Here is a 25,074-nt window from a genome sequence, read left to right as displayed (position 1 = left end):
ACCTAGAACTTGCTACTTCCAAAGGCAACTATTGGCCAAAATCTGGCTTCTTGTGGGTTCCGAGGGTAAACTGTGGCAGACATTCTCATTTTTCTACTCAAGAGCCATTCTTACCCTGCCTTCTCTCTTGCCACCGCCCATTACAGTCTGGAACACCAGATACTTGTTCTCCTGGCCTCCCTTGCAGGTAGGAATGGTCATGTAACCCAGCAATGACCGATCAGACATAAGCAGAAGTATGCAGTGGGCGAGGGCAAATTCTGGCAAAGGTATTTGATTCTTCATAAGTCACAGATGGAAGAGGAAGGCTGCTGGTTACCTCCTTCCCTCCTCTTGTCTTGAGCATGGACAGGATACCTGGAGCTCTAGCAGTCTTGCTATGTGACCAGAAGCAAGGGGATGAAAAGCCAACATACTGAGCGTGGCAGACTGGAGAGAGAGAAAGCCTGTGTCCTCAATGGCGTAAGTAAGCATCCAGACCAACCTTGGGCCTGCTGCTACACGCTTCTTATGAACAGGAAGTCCCCTGTGGTTTAAGCCACTGTCACTTGCAGCCAAGAACATCCATTCCTAACTGACTGAGAGCCACACAGAACAAATCTACATGCCAGCCCTCAGCTGGAGGCAACCACGCTGCCTTTCCTATACCTTCTGTTCCGCAAGCTCAACATCCCCGGTTCATTCCATCGTTCCTCAGAAGACATGGCTTTAGATCTAAAGATTTCCCACTTCATCCTCCCCAGCTCCTTCGGGCATCCTCCTCTCCGGCCAAGCTGACCCATTCGTGCGCCTTCCTCTACCCAAAGTGCTTCCTCCTCCCATATCCCTACGTGCTCAAGCCTCACAAAGCCCTGAAGACTCGGCTCAAATTCCACACCCTTCAGAAGCCTTTCCTGCGTCCATAGATGAGCTCCTTGTTCCAAATTCCTTCAAGTACTTTATCTTTCAGACCTTCTCATGGATGCGGCCATCTTCTACCTTTCAGTAATTGCTCTGTGTGCTCTCTTAATCCCCCTCCCTTATAAATGAGAGACTGAAGTATTCCTAAATAAGATGCTATTTTTGAATCTCTTTACAATGGCTACCCAACTATTTCCAAATGAGTTCATAATTTCCCTAGCTCCCATCCCCCACTGCAAATGGAGACTGTCCTGTTTTCCCTCATCCGGTAGCATCCTTGGACCCTTCACAGGGAACTGAGCCCTTCTTTAATGGAAATCTCTGCATTAATCTCCCTGCCACACAAACATACCCTACAAGTATTTTAAAGCATGAAAACCATGGAGAGGCCAAGCCTCTAATCCAAACCGTTTGAGCAACTCTCTCCTCCTCCTTTACTTTGTCCAGGCCCTTCCAGGGCTGGGCTGTGGGAAAACAGTGGGGCTCCCAGAAAAAGATTTATAAGAGGTTCTACATCTCCATTCCTGGGAGATGTTTGTGAAGAGCATCAGGGACCCTCAGTTGGGGGTGGCTTAGGCCTGGGGCCTGACACATAGAAGGCGTGCAATCAATGTGGTCTCAGGAGTCTGTGGGTCTTGCGTGAGCCCAGGCTTACCGGAAGCAGTAATTGGTGTCCAGGGCCCGCTTCTTCCTCTGACCTCCCTGGCCTGGGTTGTCCAGCCGGTCTGGGGGAATCATCATGAGGATTAAATGAGGGCTGTGTTCCTTTTTCTTCTTCAGTCGCCCCAGATCTCCTCTGCCTGGATCATCCTCACTGTCCACACCTGTGGAAGGGAAGGAAGATGATGGTCTCCTGTCTAGGGAAGGCAGGGTGGCTGCTGCTTTCTCATCCCATCCCCGCACTGTTCAGGGGGAGGGACAGTGGGGTCTACAAGGAAGGGGTGGGTGAGATGCAGCTTCATGCTAACGTCCAGCTGCAGGAAGGGGAAGACTGGGTGGAGGAACCGGTATCTAGGGACGCGCAAGATGCCCCCGGTCAGACCCCCTCGTGACTCCTGTGCATACAGAGGGCAGAGAGCCCTTCCCGAGATGCTTCCTAGGGAATCCACAGGGATTCATGAAGCATCCTTGTCACTAGGCAGCTCTAACACATTTTTTTGAACTGTCAGTTTAGATTCTGAGACTTAGAGCTTGGGATATGAGTTTCCTCTTATAATCTGAATTGGTCAAAAATAGCACGGAAGTCCTACCTATGATTTCAGGTGTCACAATTTAAGACAGTTTGAATGGGAGCCAGAAGAACAAGAATGAATAATTGTTAACATTCGCATCGCACTTATAGTTTCGAAAGTGTTTTCTCTATAAAACTCAGATAAGATCATGAAGTGTACGGTAAACAGCTTAGCAGACAAACTGGAAAGGAAACCTGCCATTTCATCTGCAAAGACTGAAACCTGAATTAGAAAGAGTCTCAAGTAAAAGAAGATCTATTTTGTGACGGCCAGCTGCTGGCTGTGGTCCATCTCCACCAGGGACAGGAACATGAGGAGATGAATTTGCATGGTGACGGGAGGGACTTGGACCTCACGCAGGGGCACTGGGACTGGAAGATAAACGGGAAGATGGACCTCAAACTTCTTTTTCTGAAAATCTTTATGAACAAGATAACGATTAGTGAAGTGGGAGGATTTCAACCCAACCCGGGCTGCAGGTAGGGACTCCAAGGTCTTTTGAGCTCTGAGTTTCCGTGATTAGGATGTCAAATGATGTGCTTTTAAAAAAATCAGGCTCTGAAATAAGGCCCATGAAGGGTCAAAGGACTGCTCAGGGCTGGGAGTCAAGAGAGACCTGTACCTTTTTCCAGACACGCCTCTGACCTCAGGCTTTGAATTGGTTGGTTTGACCTTGACAAACCTCCTGGCCTCAGGTGTGCCTCAGTCACCCACAACAGAGCTTAGAAAGGAAAATAGTACTTCCCTGGAATCCAGAGACTGTCTAGGCTGAGTGCCTTGGAAACATACTGGAAAACCAGAAATGACTCTCAACTATTTTGCCCTCAATGCAAATACCCTGAGGCCCAGAGCAGTCGTTCAAACCCGGATGTCGGATCGCGTGGGCTCTGCGACATCTGCAAAGCCCAATAGTCAGAGTGCTCATATTCACAGCCACCAAAGTTCATTTCTTTTAGGGAAAGCAAAGACAACTATCACTTGCTGAGCATCCATGCACTCTGTTTTACATTCGTTATCGCATTGGATTTCATGACAACCTGGTGAAAGAGGTACTGTCATCCCCAGTTTGCTGTCTGAGCTCAGAGAAGTGGACCAGCTTGCCTACATGATTTCACGGCTCTTACTAGCATAACACTGTCTTCCAGATGCTAATGTATTTCTCTATAGAATAGAGAGTTCTTGCTTTTGGGACAAAGCAGAATCCCTCAAGTGCAAAACAGTTGGCCATCTCCGTGAGGGAGCTCACTTGGTTCCCTTCCTTGGGGCCTGGTAGGGGTTTCCTGTTCCGTCCTGCTTCATGAACTCCCCCACCCATTCTACCATATACACATCCATTTTGTTACCTTTGAACTTGATTTCCATCACCTCTTGAATGTTTTCCAGGATATCCCCATTGGGCTGAAAGGTGTGACATGGACAATGAATGCTGATTTCCAGACCTAAGTTGGATTCTGCAAAATAAGACACAGCAATGGTGAGAAAAGCAGTTTGTGTGATGAAGAAGGGTACCCACCAGTCACACACAGAAGAGCCAGGGCCTCTGCCGCCATAGGCAGTCATAGGAACTGAGTTAGACTGAGGCTCACAGGTGACAGAAAGTGCTACCAGGGCGATAGCAGACCTTCGCACTCACGCTGCCACATTCCACAAATTTCTGTCGTGTTACAGACAAGCAAATGGAGGCATAAACTAGTGGGCACCGTGAAGGAGAACTTTAATAGTCATCTATTTTCAAAGAATGGTTTAGGGAAAAAAAAATGGCACCAGCCTACTAGGGGGCAAAAGGATGAGGGTACAGGAAAGGAGAAAACCAGTCACACCCCATACATGTCGGTTGAGAGAGGAGATATTCTAGCTGTGAAACGATGGAGGAGAGAGGCAGAGTGCCTGGAAGAGACCAGGGAAAGGGGAAAACTAAAGAACTGTGGGGTAGAGAGGCTGTGATTCAAAAGGCCACAAGATGGGAGGAAGGGGCACAGGCTGAGCTCTAGGATTAAAATTCAGAAAGCAAGGCTAGAGCAAGGTCTCCAGCAAGCAAGCAGCAGAATCAGTAAGGTGGAAGAGGCCACCATTTCTACCAGGGCTACAACTGTAGACAGACAGAGAGAGGTAGATTCCAGAGGAGATAAGATGCAAATCTCAGTTATGCTTGGCTATATTTTCCTTAAGGAACAAGGACATGATGAGGTCCAGATTACTTAGAGTTTCTTCTTTGGCAATCCTTGTCCACCTTAACGGGGGAGTTGTAAATGTATCCAGCGGGGCTGTGGATGGCTCATTGAGGACAGCCACTGGCTCAGGAAGATGGTTGTGAAATTAGAGAACAGGCCGGAAGAGAAGGCAGAGGGCCATGGCCGAGGGCCCAGATGGCATGAGCTCGGAGAAAAGAAGTGTGAGGAAGCCTGGAGGCACCAGGGTTTGGTGGCTGATGTTGTGGGGCAAAAAGGCCAGCTCTGGCCCTTTCTCCTATTGGCTGTGGGATTGGGTATTTTGGTAACTAAAATTGGGAAAGCAAGGAAACTAGTAAAAGGGGTTGCATAAAGTGGAAGGAAAAAAAAGGAGGAATAAGGAATGAAAAATTTGAACTGAATCCAGTAGTTTTGTGCAGGGAAACCAGGTAGTCAGGTATCATGTCAGTCCTGGTGGGTAAGACTCAATCGGGGAAGCTCTCTTGATCCGGGGCAGCAGCCAGCTATGGTCAGGTATGGGAGAGGTCGTGGGGGGATGACCTCTGAAGTCAGGGTCAGCGCCTCAGGGATCTGATTGATGCCCTGCTCTTGGAGGTCACCCTAGTTCTGTGTGAGCATCCAGCCTTGGGGCCAACCTGGGGTCTTCCAGAAATCTGATGTCAGCAGGGAAAACCCCAGAGTCCAGGCCACCTCAGCACCCTTCTCATGCGCAGAATGGCCCAAGCCCAGAGATTCCAGTCAGCAAAAGGCAGGCCTGGATGTCCCAGTTCTACTAGTTAAAAACCAGCCCAATCCCTTCTCCCATAAACTCTAGATCCCGCTTCGTTTGTTCTCCCCCAGTCAGGGCAGCCTCTGGGACACACTGACACCTGCTCAGCTTGAAGATTTCTGTCCCAGGTTGGCTTTGGTGGGCTGGGGAGGGGCCAATATAACAAGGAAGCTGAGCCCCAGATGGAGAACAAGAAGTGGATAGAGAGGGATGTATAAGGAGTGTCCTCCTTCTGGTTTAAGGTGGCTGAAAGAAGGAGCTAGAGTAGCTGAAACAGGCTACATAAAACATAGTACACTTCCTATTACCCAGAAAGGTTTAAGTAGTCCGGGAGAGACCTAGAGTGGACAAGTCCTATGAGTCTGTGAGTTAGAAAGTCAAGACGCAGACAGATGTGTTGGGGAGAGTTAGGGTTAGGGTGCAGGCAGTGCGTGTGTGATGGTGCCTGGCTTGGCTAGCAGGCTCTGTCCAGGTAGAGGGCTCAGAGAATGATGACGATAATCACCAACGTTTGTTGAGTGTTGCTACATGTCACGCACCGCTCTAAGACTATGTGTGCATTAAGTCATTTACGTAATCCCCATACTAATCCTACAAAGCAGGAGCTGTTATTACCCCCTCCCCGCATTATACAGATGAGGACACTGAGACTTAGGGAAGTTAAATGGCTTGACCGAGGTATCCAACCAGTAAGTGGTAGAACCAAGATTCAAACACAGGCAGCCTGATATCAGAGCCACGTTCCTAACTGTTAGAGACAAAGAGGGACCAAAGAGAGCCCAGCCGGGACCATCAAGGTAGACGCCCACACAGTCACTGAGATACAAAACGCCTGTGTATTCCCAGTGTGCCCCCTGTCCTGAGCCATGGTGCTGGGCGTGTTCCCTGCCCGGCCTGCTTGGGGAGGCCAGGCTCTGCACACAGGGGAGCCAACAGATTGTGTGGAACAATAGCACAGGGGTGTGAAGACCTGGGCCCACAGCCCTGGAGAGGGCTCCAGCCGGCTCTGGGCCCAGAAAGCAGCCTGGGAACCGGTACACAGTAGGCTCTTAGATGTTTGCTGAACTAATACAAGACCGTATATGTGACTCAGTTTCCTCACAGTCCACACCGCCAACTGCTCCATTTGGAGTCCATTTACTGCCTTGTTTGGGGCCAAGAACCCTCAAGAGACTCAGGAGCTCTGCAGAAGTAAAGGTCTGTGTATGACTCTCCCGTGCGAGGGGTGGGCAGCAGCGGCCAGAGCGGGAACTGAAGGTTCCAGTGAAGAACTAACCTCAGAATTGGCAGCGGTGGGGACGGTGGGTGGGGAACCCATAGGTTTTATTACGAAATTATCTTTTTGATGTCTCAAGGAGGATGGAAATCATTCTCAGTGCAAACTTCTCATTGAGTTCTGCAGCTGTGAAAATAAGAACTCCTTCAAGTGCCCAGGGCTTCAAAGAAATCCAGGTGGAGCTGATCAAAATCAGACAGGGAAGCTGAGAGATTCATTTCCCCAGCAGCTCCTCTCTGTAGCCATGTCGGGCTCTAGGCAGAGTTGAGTCAGAATTCCCACAGTGCTGCCGTCAGCTGGTGCACATGGGTTCTCCCAGGTTTTTGCCTTCATGCTCAGTCAGGGAGATAGGAGGGAAATCCCAGTACCCTTGGAGCTGAGGCAGGACCTCCAGCCCCCTATCTGCCAACTCAGCCACCAGGTTATGCCCCTCAGATGGGGACCTGCACACTCGGATGCCTACAGAGCCCAGCAGGTTATGTAAGTGAGCAAAGCGAGCCAGCGTATCATGCTGAATTGGACTGCCAGCCGCACTCTTGGGAAACACTGGGGAATGGCAGGGCCTGTGGTGACATGAAGAATGCATGCCCTGCCTCAAGAGGTGGCCCTACTCACCTCTGATGGATTGTTACCAGGAAATCTTCCCATGTGTCAAGAAAAGCCACAAGTCTAGGTTTTATGTGAAATCTCCTGACTTTAAAACAAAAACTGTTGACCACTAGGTAAATTAAAACAATATTGGTAGGCCAACCAGTTTGTGATCTCTGCCTTAGAGCTTCAACCCCTAATTTCCTAAAACACTGAGGACAAGGAAGGACCCACCTGCCCAAGGGACTCTGGGTATCAGTACGTGGATGGATGGACTGTGGCTCCCCAGCAGCTGATGAGAATGGAAAATTCTTCACAAGAGGGATACAAGGAACAGACAGGACCACCTTAGATACCCTCAACCCACTGAGCACCAGACCAGGCAGTACCACCAAGCAAAGAAGGGAAGAAATAGCAGAGCGTGATGCCATGAGGCACGATGACTGTCCATCAGGAGACTCAAGTTCTAATCCAGGCTGGATGACTCTGGTCAAGCCACTTAACTTCTCTGGGCCTCCATTTCCTCGTCTGACCTAATAAAAGCTTACTCTCCCATAACAGGCCGAAAACTTGGAAGTTCTCTTAACTACAATGGATCCTTAAAATAGCTCTGTGAGGCATGAAGGGAAGACACCATTACCTGTTTTCCAGGTGAGGAAGCAGAGCGAGTGGGTGAGAGATTTGGGACGTGTGAAGTTGGATATGCCTATTGGACAGCTCTACCAGGATGACTGCCAGGCCTTTCAAACTTAATCGGCCAAAATGGAACCTGCCCCCAAACCTGCTCTTCTCCCAGCCTCCCTATTTCAATGTGTTACCACATGGGTGTTCAGCCCCAAATCTTCAGTCATCTAGACGCCTCTTGTGTCCTCTCACCCCATATCTAATCACCAGTCAGTCCTATTGGCTCCACCTCCAAAATACAGAACAAATCCATATCATCTCCATACACACGGCTACCGCCCCGGACGAAGCCCATGTTGCTCTCACGTGAGCTGCTACAACGGCCCCTAACTTCTTCCCTTGACCTCATGACAACCAGAGAGTCTTTGAAAGATGTAAACCAAATCACCTCACCCCCACATCCCCAGCCCTGCTGTAACCTGCCCAGGACGTCTCATCACACTTGGAATAAGTCCTGACACCTGACCATGGCCTTACAGTCCTACATTGTATGGCTCCAGCTCCTCTCTGACCCCCAGCTCACCCTGCTGCAGCCACACCAGTCAGGCTCCTGCTGCTTCTCACTGGTTTTGCTTAGCACATCCTTTATCCTGACCTTCACAGACTGGGTCTTTCTTGTCCCTCATATCTCAGTGCACAAATTCCTTCTTCATAGAGACTCCTTGAACATCTGATGTTGGACCCAGTCATTATCGCTTTGCCCTCTTTCTGTTTTTCCTGGTACTTATCACTATAATATATATAAAAGTCTTATTCATCAATATGTTTACTTGTTTACTACGTGTCTCTCCCACTGAAAGCCCCATGAGATCTGGGACCTCACCTGCCTGGTTCACTGCTGAATCCCCAGGGCCTGGCTCAGAGTGAGCATTTAGTCAATATCAGTTGAGTGAACGAATAAAGGACACACAACAGGTCAATGGCAAAGCTAGGCTTTGAACCCAGATCTGTGTCTCCCCTAGTTCTGGCCTCTTCCCTCTGTGTCATGAAGGACCAAGAGACCTGAGGTTCCTTCCAAAATGCTCATCCTGAGTCCACCTACCTCTTCGTAAGAGCCATTCACGCACAGTGTCTGTGACGTCGAAAGACAGCCACTCAGCAGTGCCCCGCGTGGGCAGATTCTTGCCATCAAGATAGCGCTGCTTGGCTATGTGCTCATCCGGCTGGAGGATCTACAGGGCAGAGGAAGGAATAAGTCCCGAGGCCAGGACGGGGCACCCACGTGTCATGGTGTAGGAGGATGGAGAGGGGCAGCAACAGCAAACTAAGACTTCTTAAATGTTCCTTTGAGTTCCTCGGTTAAGTCTTAATCCTCTTAACGACAGACACAGATACAGAAACTAAGGCTCAGAGAAGGTAGGATTCACACCCAGGTCTGCTGAACTCTGAGCAGCGTGGAGGCCCAATCTGGCCAAGGAACCAGCTTTCCCGCCTGAGTGGTGTCTGTCCTGGGAGGGGGCTCACCTGGAAGAGCTCAATCCTCTGCTCACTGCGCTTGGAGCTGGGGTTGGGCATCCGCAAGACCCGGAATTCCGCTCGGAACAGGTTGGTTTCATTTTTCTCCACTGAGGACACGTTGAAGCGGAAAATCTTGGATGTGATTCCTTTGGGACAGACGGCCAGGTCATCTAGGAGGCAGAGCAGTGGGGAGAGGCACAGCATGAGCGAGACCCACAGGGACAGTGTGCTGCCAGCAGACACTCACCAAGGGGCCAGGGTTCCACCTGTGACCTCTCTAGAAGCTTGAGTCCTCAGATCTAAAGGTGGCAAAACCCAAGGAAGATCCGGGGTGGCCCTGGAGCCACACATAGGCCTCATGGTGAAGCAGGACATGGTGCCCCAGGACATGGCACTAACAACTGGCCCCTCCAACCCCTCACCTCGCCATCCCCACTCTGGCAGGCTCTCCAACCTGCTTTCCTACTCTTTTAGAAAATACAGATTCTCCAGTGATATCAGCAATTTCCTCTAGCAGTTTAATCATTGTTAGCTAGTTGATTCATTCATGCGTTTGTTCATTCATTCATTCATCAGACATGCAGTGAACAAATGCTATGTGCCGAGCACAGGCTAACACTGGGAAGCAAAAAGGAAGAGGCAGGGCCCCTGCCTTCAGGGAGATTAATATCCAGGGGAGGCTGTTAGTACATGGACCAAACAACAGGACCAGAGGGAAAGTGCTAAGGGCCTTTGGAGAAGCCTAGGAGTTGCTGCAAACAGGTCAGAGGAGGGAGAGGGTTGAGAGCACTTCGTGGAAGTGGTGATTATTTAATCTGGGTGATTATTTGATCTGGGTCCTGCAGGAGGAAAGGGTCTAAGGATGCAGAGGAAAGAATTTTACATGAAAGGACTGCTGGAAGCACAGGCAGGGAGGGGAGCAAACGCACGTGAGTAAGAGGGACCTGAAGCAGCCAGGCTGGAGCCCGTGAGACAAGGTCAAGACAGTAGATTGGGGTCCACCTGTGGGGAGGCTGAAACGTCAGACCGAGGGGCTGGATTTTATATTATTAACAGTAGGCAGTCATAGCAAGTGACACTCTGGATCTAATGAGACAGCACTGGTGTGACAAGGAGCCCACACATCTGGAGCCTGGCAGACCCCCCAGATGTTTCTTTAGACTAAGCCGGTCTATCACCATTGGCTCCTGTCTCTCTAAGGGTTACTTTCCCTGACAGCACACGCTATGCCAGCCTCTGTCACCCTGCTGGCCTCTGAACCTCCATCCACAAGACAGAAGGCCGCACATGCTCTTTCCCACCCCCTCAGAGCCAGATAAAGGAGACAGGAAGATCCTGTCATTTCTTTACAACCTCAAGGTCTGAGCAGCATTAACACCCAGAGAAAAACTTTCTACACAAATGGTAACAATAGCCAGAACTTGAAACTCAAGCCCAGAGACCCAGATTCCACACATAATGAACATGGCTGGAACAAGCCCATAATCACCCCAGGGGGGGTTTAGGAAGTCATGGACAGGGCGGGAGATCAGAGGCCTGGACACAGGCACATGCGCTACTGAGCTGTAGGAAAGGATGAGTGAGTGTTTCTGGAAGTTGCCATCTGGTGGGTCTGACACTGGTTCTTAGAAAATTAATGGAACAGATGTTGGGAAAACAAATGTGTGAATGCTAGCTAATGAAGCCCTGATTAATAACTGGCTTTGAAAGAACGAATACTGCCAACTATTCCTTAAACCATTTCGGATAAAACCAGAAAGAGGGATCATGATGGCCGTTTAATTTTTGAGTTTGCAAGTCTGTAACCCTCTGGACATGGGTAAGCTCCTTGGAAGGGAAACCTTCTCAAGTACTGACACACTTGGGTCTCAGAGGAGCTGTCATCAATATGGCTTCAGTTAGACTAGTACCTCCAGTAACTGTTGAAAGAGGGAATAAAAGATACGTCAGCACAGTGTGTGCGTTGCTATAAAAAGGAAAAGGGGAACAGAAAATGGCCCGTGCCAGTGAGGAGAGTCAGACTGGGGGGCAAGACAGTGGGGAGCCAGGGGACGGGGGATGATGAGCCAAGAGGGTCTTCAGGACACCCTCGTCACCCTTCCTCCTTGTTTCTTCCAGCCCATCAATCAGGTATCTGTTCCCCAAGCTAGACTCCTCTTGGTGGGAATTTCAAGGAGATTTCAAGGGGATGGGAAAGGTCATATTTTATCCCTGGGATCTACAGATTTCTAACAGACTCAGAAGGGACATTAGGGGTCATCTAGTGCAACCCACTTCAGATAAATTCGTGCCCAGAGGGGTCTTGGCCAGGGTCACACATGAATTAGTTGACACAAGCAAACTGACACTAGCAAGCAAAGCTCAGACACAATCATTAGTGATTTTAAAAGAACTGTATAGGAGAGGAAATAAAATGTAAACATAATCTTCCTGACAATTAAATCCACGCTTTAAATAATTTGTGGAATGAGCCAGAGTATAAATAAATAAACAAAATGTAATAACACTATCTTACATTTCACAGAACTTCTATTAACTCATCTGACCCTCTAACAATCCTTGAGGAGAATGAGAATAAGTAAAATTTATCATTTTACAAATGAGAAAAGTAAGTATCAGGAAAGTTAAATCACTCTTCCGAGATCACTCACATAGTAGGTGGCAGAGGTGGGATTTGAACCCAGGTCTTCTGACCTCATTTACTGAAGCAAAGACTCTGGAAGTTGGAGGGGACCTCAGAGATCATTTAGTGGAGGGGTGATTTCACCAACAAACTGTAGCAGGATTCCATGAAATGGGGCTAGAGTGCCAACTTATGCCTCAGACAAAAACCACTTCCCAGTTTTGTGATTAAGCCATGCTTCTGCAGAACACTAGTATTACTGAGAGCTGGCCTAGGAGGTCCACCTTTACAAATTAAATTATGACCAACTTTTTCTATTGCACACAAAGTATATATATTAATGGGTGCTATTTTCTCCTTTTTACTATAGGGAGAGAAAACTAAGCAAAGAATATTCATGCAGGGTATTCATGGAAAAATCTGGTAACAGCTGACCATGTTTAGACCGGGCATTTTTTAATGCTTTCAGACACCTGGGCTCCTAGATGTACTTCTGCTTGTGCTCATCATTTCTGCTACTAAAATCACTTCTGGTTCCAATGATGGGACTACATATATCAGTGTGGCAGTGCTCCTCTACCCTAGCTGTTCCTTAGAATCACCTGGAGAGCTTTAAAAACAGATGATGCCTGGACCTAATCCCCAGAGATTCTGATTACCTCACTGGAGTATGGGTGGGTCCAGAGCTTTTTTTTTTTTTTTTTTGTAAGATCTCCAGATGATTCTAATGTGTAGCCAGGATTGAGAACCACAGTTTATAGTGCTCTGCAAAGGGTACCATGGCATCCAGATGTTCTGATAAACCACAGCTTTAAGGATTCAACCTTTAAATAGGTTAACCTTTAAATGTTAACCCGTTAAAATATTGTTTGGGCAATGCATTGTTTTGTAAAATTTTGAATTAGAAGCCCATAAACATTTTAAGCCCAGGTTAAAAGTTGGGAAATTTCACAGAAAGATTTTCTGCTCTTCTGGGAAGCAGTTAAGATCTAGTCACGGTGGACCCACATTCCCCAATGCAAAAATTGGCAGGAGCTGAGTGGTGGGTGCCCTCTTTTAATGGGATATGGGCAGTTCCAAGTCCCCCCGCCACCAGTCTCCCCATACACCCTATTCTCTCCATGACCCCGAAGCCAAGTGTCCTGTGCAGTTTGTCATGGTCCCTGTGCTGCAGCCTTTCCTCTAGATCATTTGCATCAGCGGCCTGGGTTCTGTGGGCTCTTGTGTTTGCAGGCCTTCTAAGGAAAGGTTTTGCCCTCGTTCACTGAGTCTTAAGCGTCCGTGAACTTAAAAATCAATACGGAGCTTGTTAAAAATACAGATACTTCAAGACGACACCCCCAGAGATTCTGATTCTGTAAGGGTAGGCTAGGGCCTGGGAATTCATGTTTTTCACATTGACCTAGTCTCTAGTCCACACTTGGAGAAACACTGACCTAGCGGGCAGAGAGCATTGGCACTTAGATCAAATGAGTTCTTTCAATAAGAAACCTCTTTTAATTTTCAGAATGAACAAGATCTAAAAGTAGCATCCAGAAAAGAAACGCTAAAATATCGTTTTCTCTTTGCTCATGAACTCTGGGTTCGCTGGTTGTCTTAGCGTCAGACCTCGGATGAAAACAAGAGTCTCCTGCCAGACACAGATAATTACAAGCCAGAAGTTAAAACAGCACCTACACTGGTGATATCTTGATAACAAGGATGACAAAAGAACTGAAAAAGCTGTGTGCTTCCCCACCACGTGGGTCAGAGAAAGCCTCTACCCACTTCCCATAGCAAAATCCTGGAGAATTATATAGGAATAAGATATACATGAGTCTTGCCTTCACTCCCCAACAGAGACCTGTTGAATCATCCCAGATGTATACAAAGAATTGTCTCAGCTGGAAGGGAGCTTAGAGATTATCTCTGACTTTACAGATGAAGAAACTGAGGGTCAGAGGTGTGACTAGCTCAATTCCACATGGTGTAGTTGCTTAACCTGCTTGAGAGTCTTAAGCAGATAATGAAAACACTTTTGTTGAATTTGGGAGAACATTTGTGGCAGTATGAATCTCCAGGCCATAAAAATAGGCAGAGCTAAGAAAGAGCACACCCAGGGATCCCTAAGCAATCTGCCACCAGGGTTACTAACATACAGTAATAGCTCCTATGCCCACCTGCTTGGTCCAGCATGTGATTCCTTCATATCATAAACCAAAGTTCTCTTGGAGCCCAAAGGTTAAAGGTGGGACTTACGATGCATATTTTATGTTTTGCATTATTGTTTAACAGCATGCATTCTCTAGGGAGAATGTCTAGGTTACAGCCCTGGTTCTTTTGGGGCAAATCACTTAATTGATGCATGTTGCAGTCTCCTTATCTGGAAAGTAGGGAAATCAGGGTACCCATCTGACAGGGCAGAGCCAGAGAACGGTCTTATCCTCTTTGCTCTCACCTTGATGCCCTTTCCCCTACGCCACTGGAAGTTAGTCCTTCTTGCACTTCACACTCCAGGCACCCTTGTCTCCTTGCCCCAGCTCCTGCTGTCACTTCCCTCTGAGAGCCTGTCCACTGGGTACCAGAAGGGGCTGGGAGTGATGAAATGTGGAAGGGAATGTGATCTCATCACCTCGGCAGCAGGAGCTCTGGCACTCAGATCCTACCAGTGCCCCACCCATAGACCCCGGCCCACCCTCAGGAGTTCTAGACACTAGGCTTCCCTCGCCCCGACCTTGGAGGGTGGCTCTCTGCTCGCTCTCAGCATCTGTTAGACGTTTGCATCTGCCCACTGCCTCTCTATAATTAGTGTGCCTCGTGCATCTGTCTCTCTGGGACTGGCTCAACACCTGACCAGCCCGAGGGCAGGCCAGGCCTGCGTCTGCTCAGCCTCTGTGTCACCTCCAACAGCTGCAGAGTCTGGGCCTGCTTCCTGTTTGCACCTGCAAGGCTCACTGGCATCACCCGTGTCCCACAGGGCCCCGGACCCTTCATGATATCTCAAGTCGCATCCTGCCCACCGTGCCAGGTTTCTTCCTGGCCTGATCATGGCTCTGTGGCCCCAGGGCCACCCTCACCTACTGCAGTTTCAAGGAAGGTCCTGGTGCTGCAGCCCGGGGCTGCCCAGCATCTGTGCAGCCCTGTCCTGGCTGTCCCCAGGGCTGTCCACTAATTGTACTCTGAGTCTCTGCACACATGTCCACTGGCACCTGGGTGCCCTTACATGTCTCTGGCTCATTTGTTCTCAGCTTGGGATTCCAGGCGGCGTGGGCCCCGGTGACGTAGATCCCTCTTCCTGGGACTCCTCCTCCTGGCCCGGATCCTTAAGGCCCGGAGTCTGTTCCTCTTGCCCTGGACTCTCCTCACACCTCTCCCGCAGGCGTCAGCTTTCCACCCTCCTCCGATGTTTGGCCACTATGTCCTGCCTTTGTGGGTGCCCAGGGGGTTGGGGGTTCAGCCATTCAGCTGCTGGTGCCTCTGGGAACCACAGGCCCCTGAGGACCCTGAGTCAGCCTCACCTAGAGAACCCTGGCCAGGGAACACTAGCTGTGCTTCACTCTCCGGCCACCACCCCACACGGGAGCCACCTCCTAACGCAGCCACAGGAAGCCGGAGCGGGAGCCCCTCGCCAGCAACCGCAGGCTCCTGGGCCTGGCACGGGCCAGCTCCCGGTGAGGCCTCTGGCACCTTCTGCCAGAGCCGGTCCATCCATCGGCTGCCCACTCCTCCTTCTCTCTAGCCAAGTTCCTTTCAGCCCCTGCAGCACCCCCGCTGACCACCCTCACCTTGCCTGTTCCATCCCATTCTCCCACCCCCCACTCTGGGCACTGCCCACCTCTCAGGTGAGCCAAGGTTGAGGTAGCCTGGGCGTCGAGGACACCTGCTGGTAGGAAAAGCAAACAGAGCTATTCCCAGAGTCCCTGGCCTGTGAGTGGCTCACATTCCTCCTTCCTGGGCTGTCAGTTTCCCCGCATCTGCCAAGTCTCTCTCTGTTGTATTGAGGTTTTTTAAATCCCCGTTCAGTAAATACACATGACTTCCACACGTGTACAAACACACACAGACGTCTCACCCAGAAGCCTCCCAGCTTCTCGGCACAGACGGGAGCTTCCTGGGAAGACACACTCCCAGACACACGTCCCCTCTGTACCCACAGCCACACCTCCCACCCACTCTTCCCCTGACACGCAGACACAAAAGGGCTGCCGGCCGTCATCTACACATCCAGAGCCACATCCCCGCTTTCCCCGTGTCCACGGGCCCGGAAGACGCCCATTTTGCACCCATGAATCTTTGTACCGTACGAAACCAGACTACACATCGCTTTAAAGCACACAGCCACGTGAACACAGGCGCATCCCCTTCCCTCACGCACACAGCTCACATGGGTCACAGGCATGGTGTGGACTGAAGGGCCTAGGCAGCGAGAAGCTGTCCCTTGCCTGGGCCTCAAAAAGCTGGACAGACAATAACTTGGGGCAGGTATACTCTTCTTCCCCAGAACTGGAAAAACAGAACGTGAGACGTGTCACAATGAGGTGTGAAAAGCAGGGAGAAGACCGAGGTCTCCAGCTCATGGAACCGCACGGCCTCGCTCATGAGAGAGCCAGCCCTGCCCCTTTATGGCACCTACACGCACCCATCTGACCACACGTGCCACAGCACGCGTGCTAACGGGACAGCGCAATGTCACTCCAAATTCATGTGATGTGAGTTCAGCAAGCTGCTCAGCTCCGGGGCCCCCGGCCTCCCGGCAGCACTCGACTCTCACCAGAGTGCCTCTGTCTCCCTCCCCACCCACCTCCCCAGCCCCAGCTGCGCATCGCACCTCCCCAGCCGGTGCGGGTGAGCCCGGGGCACCCTGCTGTGTGGCTACCGCTAGGCCCCCCTCTGTGGAGCTCCCCACTCCAGGTCAGACCCTCCAGAGCAGACACCCCAGCGGGAATTTGGACTTACTGTGCTCCTCCAGCCCGTGGATCATGTCGAATTTATAGATTTCTTTGGCATAGTACTCCGACTCGGTGTTTTCCTGAGTGCAGTCGTCTCCCCTCTCCCCGTGCACCTCTTCCAGCAGCTCTCGGGTGCTGTTGTAAAGGTCCAGGACCTGGGTGGGGATGTTGGCCAACACCGATGGATCGGGGGGACTGGTGAGCCTGAGTTTGCTCAAGATCTGTCCCCTAATGGCTTCCACCCGCTTCCTCTTGATGTGGTCGAAGTCCAAGGTGGTGCAAGTGGACATGGAGAGACTGACCGTGGCAAAGTTCAGCAGGGCCAGGACCACCAGAGCCCTTTGCAAGTGCATCTTCATGCGTGAGCAGGGGAGAGAGGCCCGGGGGCTGCGAGGCCTGGTGAGGAGGAGACCCCAGCAGACGTGCAGAAGGAGGGAGGAAAACCAGGCGGCCTCCCTAGATCCCGAAGACTGAGGCTTGGCAAGAAGGTGCATGAACTCACTGCACTGCGAGAGCTTCAGGACTTCCAGGAAGCGCTGGCAACCCTGAGCACGAAGACGCCGACTGTGTGCCTTGAAGCTCTGGGTTTCTTCTCCATTTGTCTAAACAGGTTCTGCTGGGCTCTGACTCCCAGCAGGCCAGGTGGAGGGCAAGCAGAGGGCTGGGAGGGGTGGCAAGGCAGCTGGGAGTGGGAAGGGAGCTGGAGTTTTTCCTTAGGTAAAAATAAATAGAGCAGATATCTGATATTGCCAAACGGCCGCTTGGCGATGGGGAGAAAGTGGGTATTTTAAAGAAGGAGCAGAAGGACCATGGCTGGGTCCCAAAATCAAAATCCTTGCCTTGCCCTGAAGGAGAATAAGAAAAGAGGATGGAAAAGAAAAGAAAAAAAAATTAAAAAAAAAAAAAAAGATCACCAGTGAGTTGGTGGGGAGAGGCAGGGCTAGGCCGCTGCTGGCCCAGCTAAAGATGGGGACAGCACAGGACACACTTGTCTCTCGGGCACACCATTCATGCTTTCTCTTTTGTTTACACTTCCCCGGGGGCTTTCTAAATGACTCTGTTCACGCTGCCTCTCATCTTCATTGGCTGGGATGTGGGCTTATGTGCAATTGGAAGGCAGGGGGGACAGCCCCTGGAGAGCAGCCCCAGTAATCCACTTGGTCGCCCAGGTCACCAGCACCTCGGCTTGTCTTCTGCCTCGGCCATTGCTTCTGTTCCCTGCTTCTCTTTAAAAGATACAAAAGAAAAGAAAAAGAAAATAGAAGCCAGTTCACTGCACGCCTCCTCCGGAAAGCTGTTATTCCTTCTTTCTCATGCTTCTTCCCCTATCTCTCGCCTCTCTTGCTCATTCCCTTGGACTTGGCTTTCTGGTTCCCTCCCTTTCTCTCCCTCCAGCTTCCCTCTCTCTCCCTCTCCCTCTCCCTCAAGCTCCTCTCCCTCTCTCTCACACACTCACATGCACACACACTGCTTTCTCTATTTCTCTCCGCTGAAATTTTATACCTCCCTCCCATGACGTTTCTGGCCCGGGGCGGGGTGGGGGGGAAGGGGGCGAGGGGAGGTGGGGGTGAGGTGGGGGGAGGGGTGGGGGAGGGACCAGCGCACGCAGCCTCTTTTGCGGCACGATTTTAATGTTTTAAACAGGCACAGGAAAAGCCGAGCCCATTTGAAAAATACTTCGCGAGTCCTCTCGATCGACGTGGTAACTGAACTTTTTTTACCCTCTTGGAGTCACTCCTGCTACACGTTGACTGTTTTTCTGGAAAGTTACTCCGATGAATCCCCTCCCTCCTTCTACCCCAACTCCTTCGCCCTCTCGCCAGCTGTCAGTCCGTCCTCTCCTCGGCGCGTCTCTGCTCCCTCCCAGGCCCCCCGTCCAGGCCGCCCCCCGGGCCTGGCGGGACACTGGGCAGGGGCCGGCGAGCGCGCGGGGCCTGGGCAGGGGCGGCCGTGCCCACCCTCGGTGGGGCTGACGCCCGGCCTGGGCGCGGGGTTGGAACTGGGTTCGGCCCCGCGGCGATCCTGGCCCCGATTCTTCATTGACAAGATTGGAGTCGGGTGGCTCGCGGAAGCTTGGAGATGCTCCAGGGGCATTGAAAAATGGTGGCGTTTTCCGGCAGATCAAGGGTGCCCTCTGGCGAGGCGAGGCCGCCAGTGAAGGAGGTTCCGCGGGTCGGAGCCGGGAAGGCCGGGAGGGCCGGGGGTGGGGGTGGGGGTGAGGCTGGGGGCCTGGGGAGAAGGGGCCGCGAAAGAGGACGAGGAAAACAAGACCGAGTGCCCTGGGGAACAGCTTCCCTCTCGGCCCGACGTGCGTACAAGTGCACTTCTCCCTTCCCGGTCCCGCTCTGCAGCCCCTCTCACAGAAATGTCCTCCAGATGTTCGCGGCCTTCCTCCCCGCCGAGAGTTCCGCGGGGAGCTGCGCCAGCCAGCGCAGAGTCAGCAGTTGGCCCGAGCCCATTTCCCAGATGGGTGAGGGGAGGTTTTCTCTCCGCTTTCGTTCCTTTTCTCAGCCTAAGCTTCTAGGTCTTTTCCCATCAAAAGCTTAGGGAGGGCAAGCCACCATGCCCGAGCCCGTCCCCAGGATTGTCTCTGAATTGATCACTTTCCAGGGACTCAGCGCTGCTCCCTGCCACCCCAGCCCACCTCGCCCTAGCCTTCCAGACCCTTCCTGCGAGGTCTGGTTCCTGCCCCTGGCTCATAGGCAGATTCTCTGCATCCCCAGGGCCCTGGTTGATCAGTTTAAGTTGAGGACAGTGAGGCATAGACCCATTTAAGAGGCTACACTGCTTGTGAGTGGTGGAGGTGATATTTAACAAGGGCTGTCTGGTTTGGAAGACATTATATTTATTTGCATAAAACATGAGGAATCCTAAGTGTAGAAAGCTTAAGGTAACTTGCTTTTGAATTACTTTTAGGTCATAGAGTCAGTGGGTGTCAACACTGAGATTTGGACCCAGGAAATCTATTGCCAGAGTCTATGCATTTAACTACTGTGCTCTACTGACTCTGGAATTCAGCTATCATTTGAGAAATATTTTTGACGTCTACTTATATGCCAGGCACTGTTCTAGGCTCTGTAGATGCAACAGTGAACAAAGCAAACAAAACCATTCTCTTATGGACTTCACATCTAGAAGTGGCAGTAGGGCCGTGGGAAATGCAATAAATGAGCTAAATATGTAAATAATGTAGTATGATCAAAGGTGAGTGCCACGGTGGAGAATGAAGCAGGGAAAGAGGAGACAGAGTGCCTAGGCTGGGGGGACGCTGCAATTTAAAATCAGAGAAGGCCCTACTGAGACCTTCAAGTAAATACTTGTAAAATGAGAGGGAAAATTATTAAAGTGATGTCCTTCTGCACCCCACCTGTACCAAATCAGAGTCTACAGGGACGGGGCACTGACACATGTATTTTTAACAAACTTCATGTTACTGGGTGCCAGTAACATGCACCAGAGAAAAATACTTCAGTAAGATCTGGCGATTCAGGTGCCCAGCAAGGTTTGGAAAGCCCTACTCCAGGGCTTCTTTCTGCCCAGAACGTGCACCCTTTGCTTTCAGGAATTTGGGGAAGAAGTGGGAGCGGAGTCTTGGAAATTAGCTCTAAAGTGGTGGTGGTGTGGCTATGAGCAGTGGAAGGAAAATAGAAATGGAGTCGGTATTGCTAAGAGCTCTCTAAAATGGAACCAGAGGCCTTTGAGGAAGTGTGAAGTATGTGAGTCTCAGCCTGGATAAAATCTGACCTTTTGACCACTTACTGTCCTAATGAAGGCATTCAGAAGATGTGCCAGAAACTCAAGATAGTTATCAGACCCCTACCTTATAATACCTCGTGACAGCCTATCTACTGATCAGACGCTTACTCTAAAATAACTCATGATTCCTTAATGACAAATATTTCCTTTCTCGTGTCAGAGTACAGCCTTGTGGCTTTTGCCTTTGTAAGCCCCTGACCCTTTCTCTTCCCTGGAACACTCTTTTGACTTTACCAGAATCTGTGTCTCCTGAATTGCAATTCTTAAGACCCCCCCCCCCCAATAAAGCTCTTTATTCTTTGCTGCCTCGATATTGATTATTGTTCAACAGAGATCACAAGAAATGGAATAATCCAAAGATTAATCCCTTCTTCCTCATCTGGTGCCAAGGAAGAAGGGAACAAGGGCTTCACTGGAGCCTATATTTCATCCATCCTGGGTTTTTGGCAGTGAATGTTTCTTCAGGTTAAAATCTAACAGGGTATTTTTCTCACTGAGAATCAGAGTTCGTGAGTGAAAGATTTTAGGGGTAATCTCTAAGAGCCACTACAAGGGAGGAAGCTGAGGTCCAGAGAGGGCTCTGCCTGGCTACACAGGTAGTTAGCAGCAGAGCTAGGATGAGGCTTCAACTCTTCTGACATCCAGGCAGTACTGTTGTTGTCACGGGCATGCTAACGCATAGCCCTACCCAGTAAACTTGTATTGATAAATGGTTGAACTGAATAATTTACTAGGCATTTAAGAAATCCTGCATTCCTGTTTTAGAGTCATTAATCCCACTTCCAAGTCCTCGCTTTTAAGAGGTAGCCATCTAAGCCTTACCCCAGGCATGGTGTTGGGGACATTGTTCACTTTCAGGGTCATGAGCCCATCTTCTGGGGTCCCGGCTGCGGGTCCTCAGTACTAGGGACTGGTCAGTGGCATTGACGTGGGGATCTTACATGGAGAGTCAATGAAGACTCAACTCGCTTGTCCCATTAGACTGGGAATTTGGGGGCCGTCTTCCTCTGCTGGCCCAGGAGACTGGCTGGCACCCAGTAACATGCACCAGAGAAAAATTCTTCAGTAAGATCTGGTGTTAGAAAGCACCTGGCTCTGCTGCTTAACACTCAGGTGATTTTCCTCAAGGCATTGCTCTGCACCTGAGTGTCTTCAGTTGTTGAATAGAGATACTGCTCCTGCTCACTTCATGGGGTCTTGGAGGGATTATTTGTACTTTTGAAAGTTATTAGTACACAGGTTTTTGATGTGTTGCTTCAGCGGCTCTGTATTCTTGAAGGCAGAGTTTATGTATATCGCACTTTTCATTATAAATCATCTATTGGCACCTGACCCTCTGTGTGCCTGTTCTTTCATCTGTCCATTGGAGACAATACAACTTATCTTGCTTCCCACACAAGGTTGTTATGCCCTTCCCATGAGCTAATAACTGTGAAGGTCCTCTGTACATTGCAAAGAGCTTTACAAATGGAAGGCATCAGAAAAATTACTACTATTACTAGCAGTGCTTTGCACTTGACAACTTATGTGTTTGAACAGAGCTACAGATGTAGGCAGTTTCTAAAGACTAAAACTGTTCACTGTCCCACAGGAGCACCCTTATCAGGATTTAATATCTGGAGATTTTTTCCAGATGTCAAAAAAGGCAGGTTTAGGATAGGTTTGGTTTAAATTGGAGGTTGGCACGTAGACTCCAGGAACGATGCGGCGGACCCTTTAAGTATTGGGATGGAAGGGCGGAGCCGTCGTCAGGGACGCGACTGGGCCGCTGGGTTTCCAGGAAGTGGCGTCAGGCGGCCGCAGAGATGGAGGACGTGCTGGACCTAGGCGAGGAGCGGCGTCGCGGCTCGGCCACCTCCGTGAGGACCGACTCGGGGGGCTTGGGGCCAGGAATTAGCGGGTGGGGAGGAGCGACCCCGCCGGCCCCGGCTTCCCTGAGTCCCCTCGGCCCGGCCTGTCCGTGGCGGCCTGAGCGGGCCGGCTCTGAGCCTTGCGGGGGTGAGGTCGGGGAGGAGGCGGCCTCCCTTGCCCCGCCCCTGAGGCAGCGGTGAGCTCCTCGGCTGCTGGCCTAGGGTTTGCTTTCTTTAAAATCCTCAAAGAGTGGAAAACAGATCCTGCCCCCGCCGGCCTCTGGGACCGGTGGGAAACTTCCCAGCTTCTCTCCGCTTTCTGGAGCTCCAAGTGCCAACTCCCCTAGAATGGACAGATCTGAGGGTGACTGGAGGGGCCCTGGCCAGAGTCACGCTTGCACTCATCCTAGTGCTTTTCCCTTGGGACATCTCATAGCAGAAGTTGATGTAAAAACCGTACTGTTTTATGCATGGAAGGAAGGAAGGCGTTAGACAGGGAGGTCTTTTCTTGCCACTAATCCTCATGGGGAGGTGGGCGTTACCTCAGTTTTATAGTTAAGGAAATAAAGATTTATAACGCAGGGGAGTGGCTAGGTGCTCGGGGGACCCAGAGGTCAGAGGGCGTATAAAGCTGTTGCATGGGTTAAAAAAAGTCAACCTCCAGGAACCTCGATTTCCTTATGTCTAGAATGGAGATGTTAATGTCTACTTAAAGGGGTTGCAGTGAAGATGAAATGAGGCGTGCGTGGAGAGCATTTAACACAGTGGCTGGCATGTGCTAAGTTATTAGAAGAGGTTAGCGACTGTTGCTTCTGAGGCTGTGATTTACCCAAGCTTATATATAAATAAGCTGAGCTAGATTCAAGACCCAAGTTCAGTGTGTGTGTGTGTGTGTGTGTGTGTGTGTGTGTTTTAACTCCAACACAGCCTCATCAAGCCTTTTTACCTTTAAAATTATCAAAGATGACAGTCACTAAAAGATTGGCCCACAGGGCAGGTCTTTAGTTTCTGCTGTGGAATCTCTACATGTTTTGAAGTGCCCTAGTAACATCGGAGATCCTCTAAGTAATTGGAGAGGAGATATGAGCATTGGGAGCAAATTGTTCTACGAAGAAGCAGGTTGCTTGACTGACCAAGGAGAATATTATGTCACCAAGCCTTTCTGATATGTGAGCTTTTTTAGTACCAGGGGCTGTGAATGTAGTTATAAATTCATTCTTTCAGCAAATATTTATTGAGCCCCTTCTGTCTGTCAGGCATTGGTTGTCCTAGTTGCTCGGGATATACCAGTGAAAAAAACTAAGTCCCTGCCCCTCATGGGGCTTACATTTCAGTGGCAGAAGATGAACAATAAACAGACTATAGATTTAAAACATATAAAACCAGGTAGTAAAGTAGGTTTTCTGCCAGTCATTCCTGTGGATTTATACAGGGTCTTCAAAAAGTTTAAAACCTTAAAATACTTGACAATTATTAGAGAAACCGTCTACAAACAGCATTTAAAGACAAGATCCTTGAATTTTTGTTTGAGCACAACTCACTGCATGTAGTATGCCGTATTCAGAAACCCAACGTTATGATAAATGGAAAAGGGCAGCCATAGGTGAAGGAGTGCAGTTGTCTGTCTTGGGAAGAAAACGAGCTGCTTATTGTCAGAAAGATTGTTTCTGTCATCCCTGAAACCTAAATGATTGATTAGAATTTGACATGTAAATACTACGTAAGGGTTTTTATGTAGGTATCATGTAACCGCTCTCAATTTATTGATGCAGTCAGGTCTTAGAACATCTTAAAAGAAATTCCAGCAGGGCATAGTAGAAGGAACTCAGGATTTGAAGGTAGAAGAAGATTTAGCTCTTAGATTTATCTGCCACTTAATTGCTTTCCTGGGTCTCAGTTTCCTTATTTGTAAAATGGCCTGAATCCCAGTCACTGTTACTGTGAAATCAAATGAAGCTACATCAAATGAGATCGAAAAGTGCTTACATTAATGCTGGCTTTTTTTTTGTTTTTTGAGAAAAATGTAAACATTTCACCACCCACTAGTCTGCCTAAAGAATGTTTTGTGTACGTGCTGGGAGGTATTTGAGACACAGAGCCTCCACCCCAGCAGGGCTTTGGGAAACACGTGCAGATGGTTCATTTGATGACTCAGAATTTGAAGTGGTCTGATGTCCAAAGCTAATGTCTCAAGATTCTTGTAACATCTTTCCTTTAATGACTGTAAGTGCAAATCCAAGTAGTGTACACGTCAAAGCAAATGCTATCTGTATTTCTCTGGTTTCAGTTACCATGGAATTTCTTTCCCCCCCAAATGCCTTTTGGATAACTATTTTCGTGCCAAGCTACAGCTTTGAAATTAGGCCTTCATAAAATCCCGCATAGGAACATGGGAGCCTTGACCACACTCTTCCTGGGCTATGGCATGAGGTCCCTGCCCCCTCTAGAGGAATTTCTAGCTGCATTTCTTTGGGTAGAAAAGGTCTATGGCCATTAAAAGAAAACACTGTGATCAGTACATGAATTTCCTGCTCTACTGTATAGAACTGACCATGGGCACTTTGTTTTAAGGGTTTGGAGCCTTTTCTAAGTATATACTCAAGTTGCTCAAATCCCATCCTCCACCATGTCATCATAAATCCAGTCCTTGCTTACCTTGGCAGGATTGTCTTCCTCATAGTGGCTCAAAGACGTTTGGGTCAGCAATGCCCCTCATCTCTCCTTACAGGGAGCCAAGATGGGGCGCCGAGCTCAACAGGAGTCAGCTCAAGCCGAGAATCATCTCACTGGCAAGAATTCCTCTTCGACTCTGACTGCAGAG

At 49.8% G+C, this 25,074-nt stretch overlaps 2 protein-coding genes across 8 annotated transcripts in view; one reads left to right on the top strand and one right to left on the bottom strand.

Annotated features, from left to right (window-relative positions):
* TGFB3 (transforming growth factor beta 3) overlaps window positions 1–25,043 on the bottom strand; it is a 27,994-nt gene extending 2,951 nt beyond the window's left edge. Inside the window, exons 1-6 of one of the 3 annotated variants that reach the window (XM_073800213.1) lie at window positions 24,909–25,043; window positions 16,655–17,873; window positions 9,103–9,266; window positions 8,681–8,810; window positions 3,476–3,583; window positions 1,556–1,724 (exon numbers count right to left, since the gene is read on the bottom strand). In XM_073800213.1, coding sequence (XP_073656314.1) covers window positions 1,556–1,724; window positions 3,476–3,583; window positions 8,681–8,810; window positions 9,103–9,266; window positions 16,655–17,141 — 1,058 coding nt within the window. In that variant the 5' untranslated portion in view covers window positions 17,142–17,873; window positions 24,909–25,043. Of the gene's footprint in view, window positions 1–1,555; window positions 1,725–3,475; window positions 3,584–8,680; window positions 8,811–9,102; window positions 9,267–16,654; window positions 18,339–18,368; window positions 18,717–24,908 lie in introns of those variants that run through there. The other 2 variants (XM_073800214.1, XM_033850817.2) reach the window with 2 other exon arrangements.
* IFT43 (intraflagellar transport 43) overlaps window positions 22,185–25,074 on the top strand; it is an 88,097-nt gene continuing 85,207 nt past the window's right edge. For all 5 annotated transcript variants that reach the window (XM_019920665.3, XM_019920654.3, XM_073800216.1 and 2 more), the window contains exons 1-2: window positions 22,185–22,262; window positions 24,982–25,074. In XM_019920665.3, coding sequence (XP_019776224.1) covers window positions 22,209–22,262; window positions 24,982–25,074 — 147 coding nt within the window. In that variant the 5' untranslated portion in view covers window positions 22,185–22,208. The remainder of the gene's footprint in view (window positions 22,263–24,981) is intronic.

This window comes from Tursiops truncatus, chromosome 2 (genome assembly GCF_011762595.2).
Source record: "Tursiops truncatus isolate mTurTru1 chromosome 2, mTurTru1.mat.Y, whole genome shotgun sequence".
In the NCBI taxonomy this organism is placed as follows: Eukaryota; Metazoa; Chordata; class Mammalia; order Artiodactyla; family Delphinidae; genus Tursiops; species Tursiops truncatus.
Note: the sequence above shows the minus strand (reverse complement) of the source record. Positions and strands in the feature narration are given on the sequence as shown.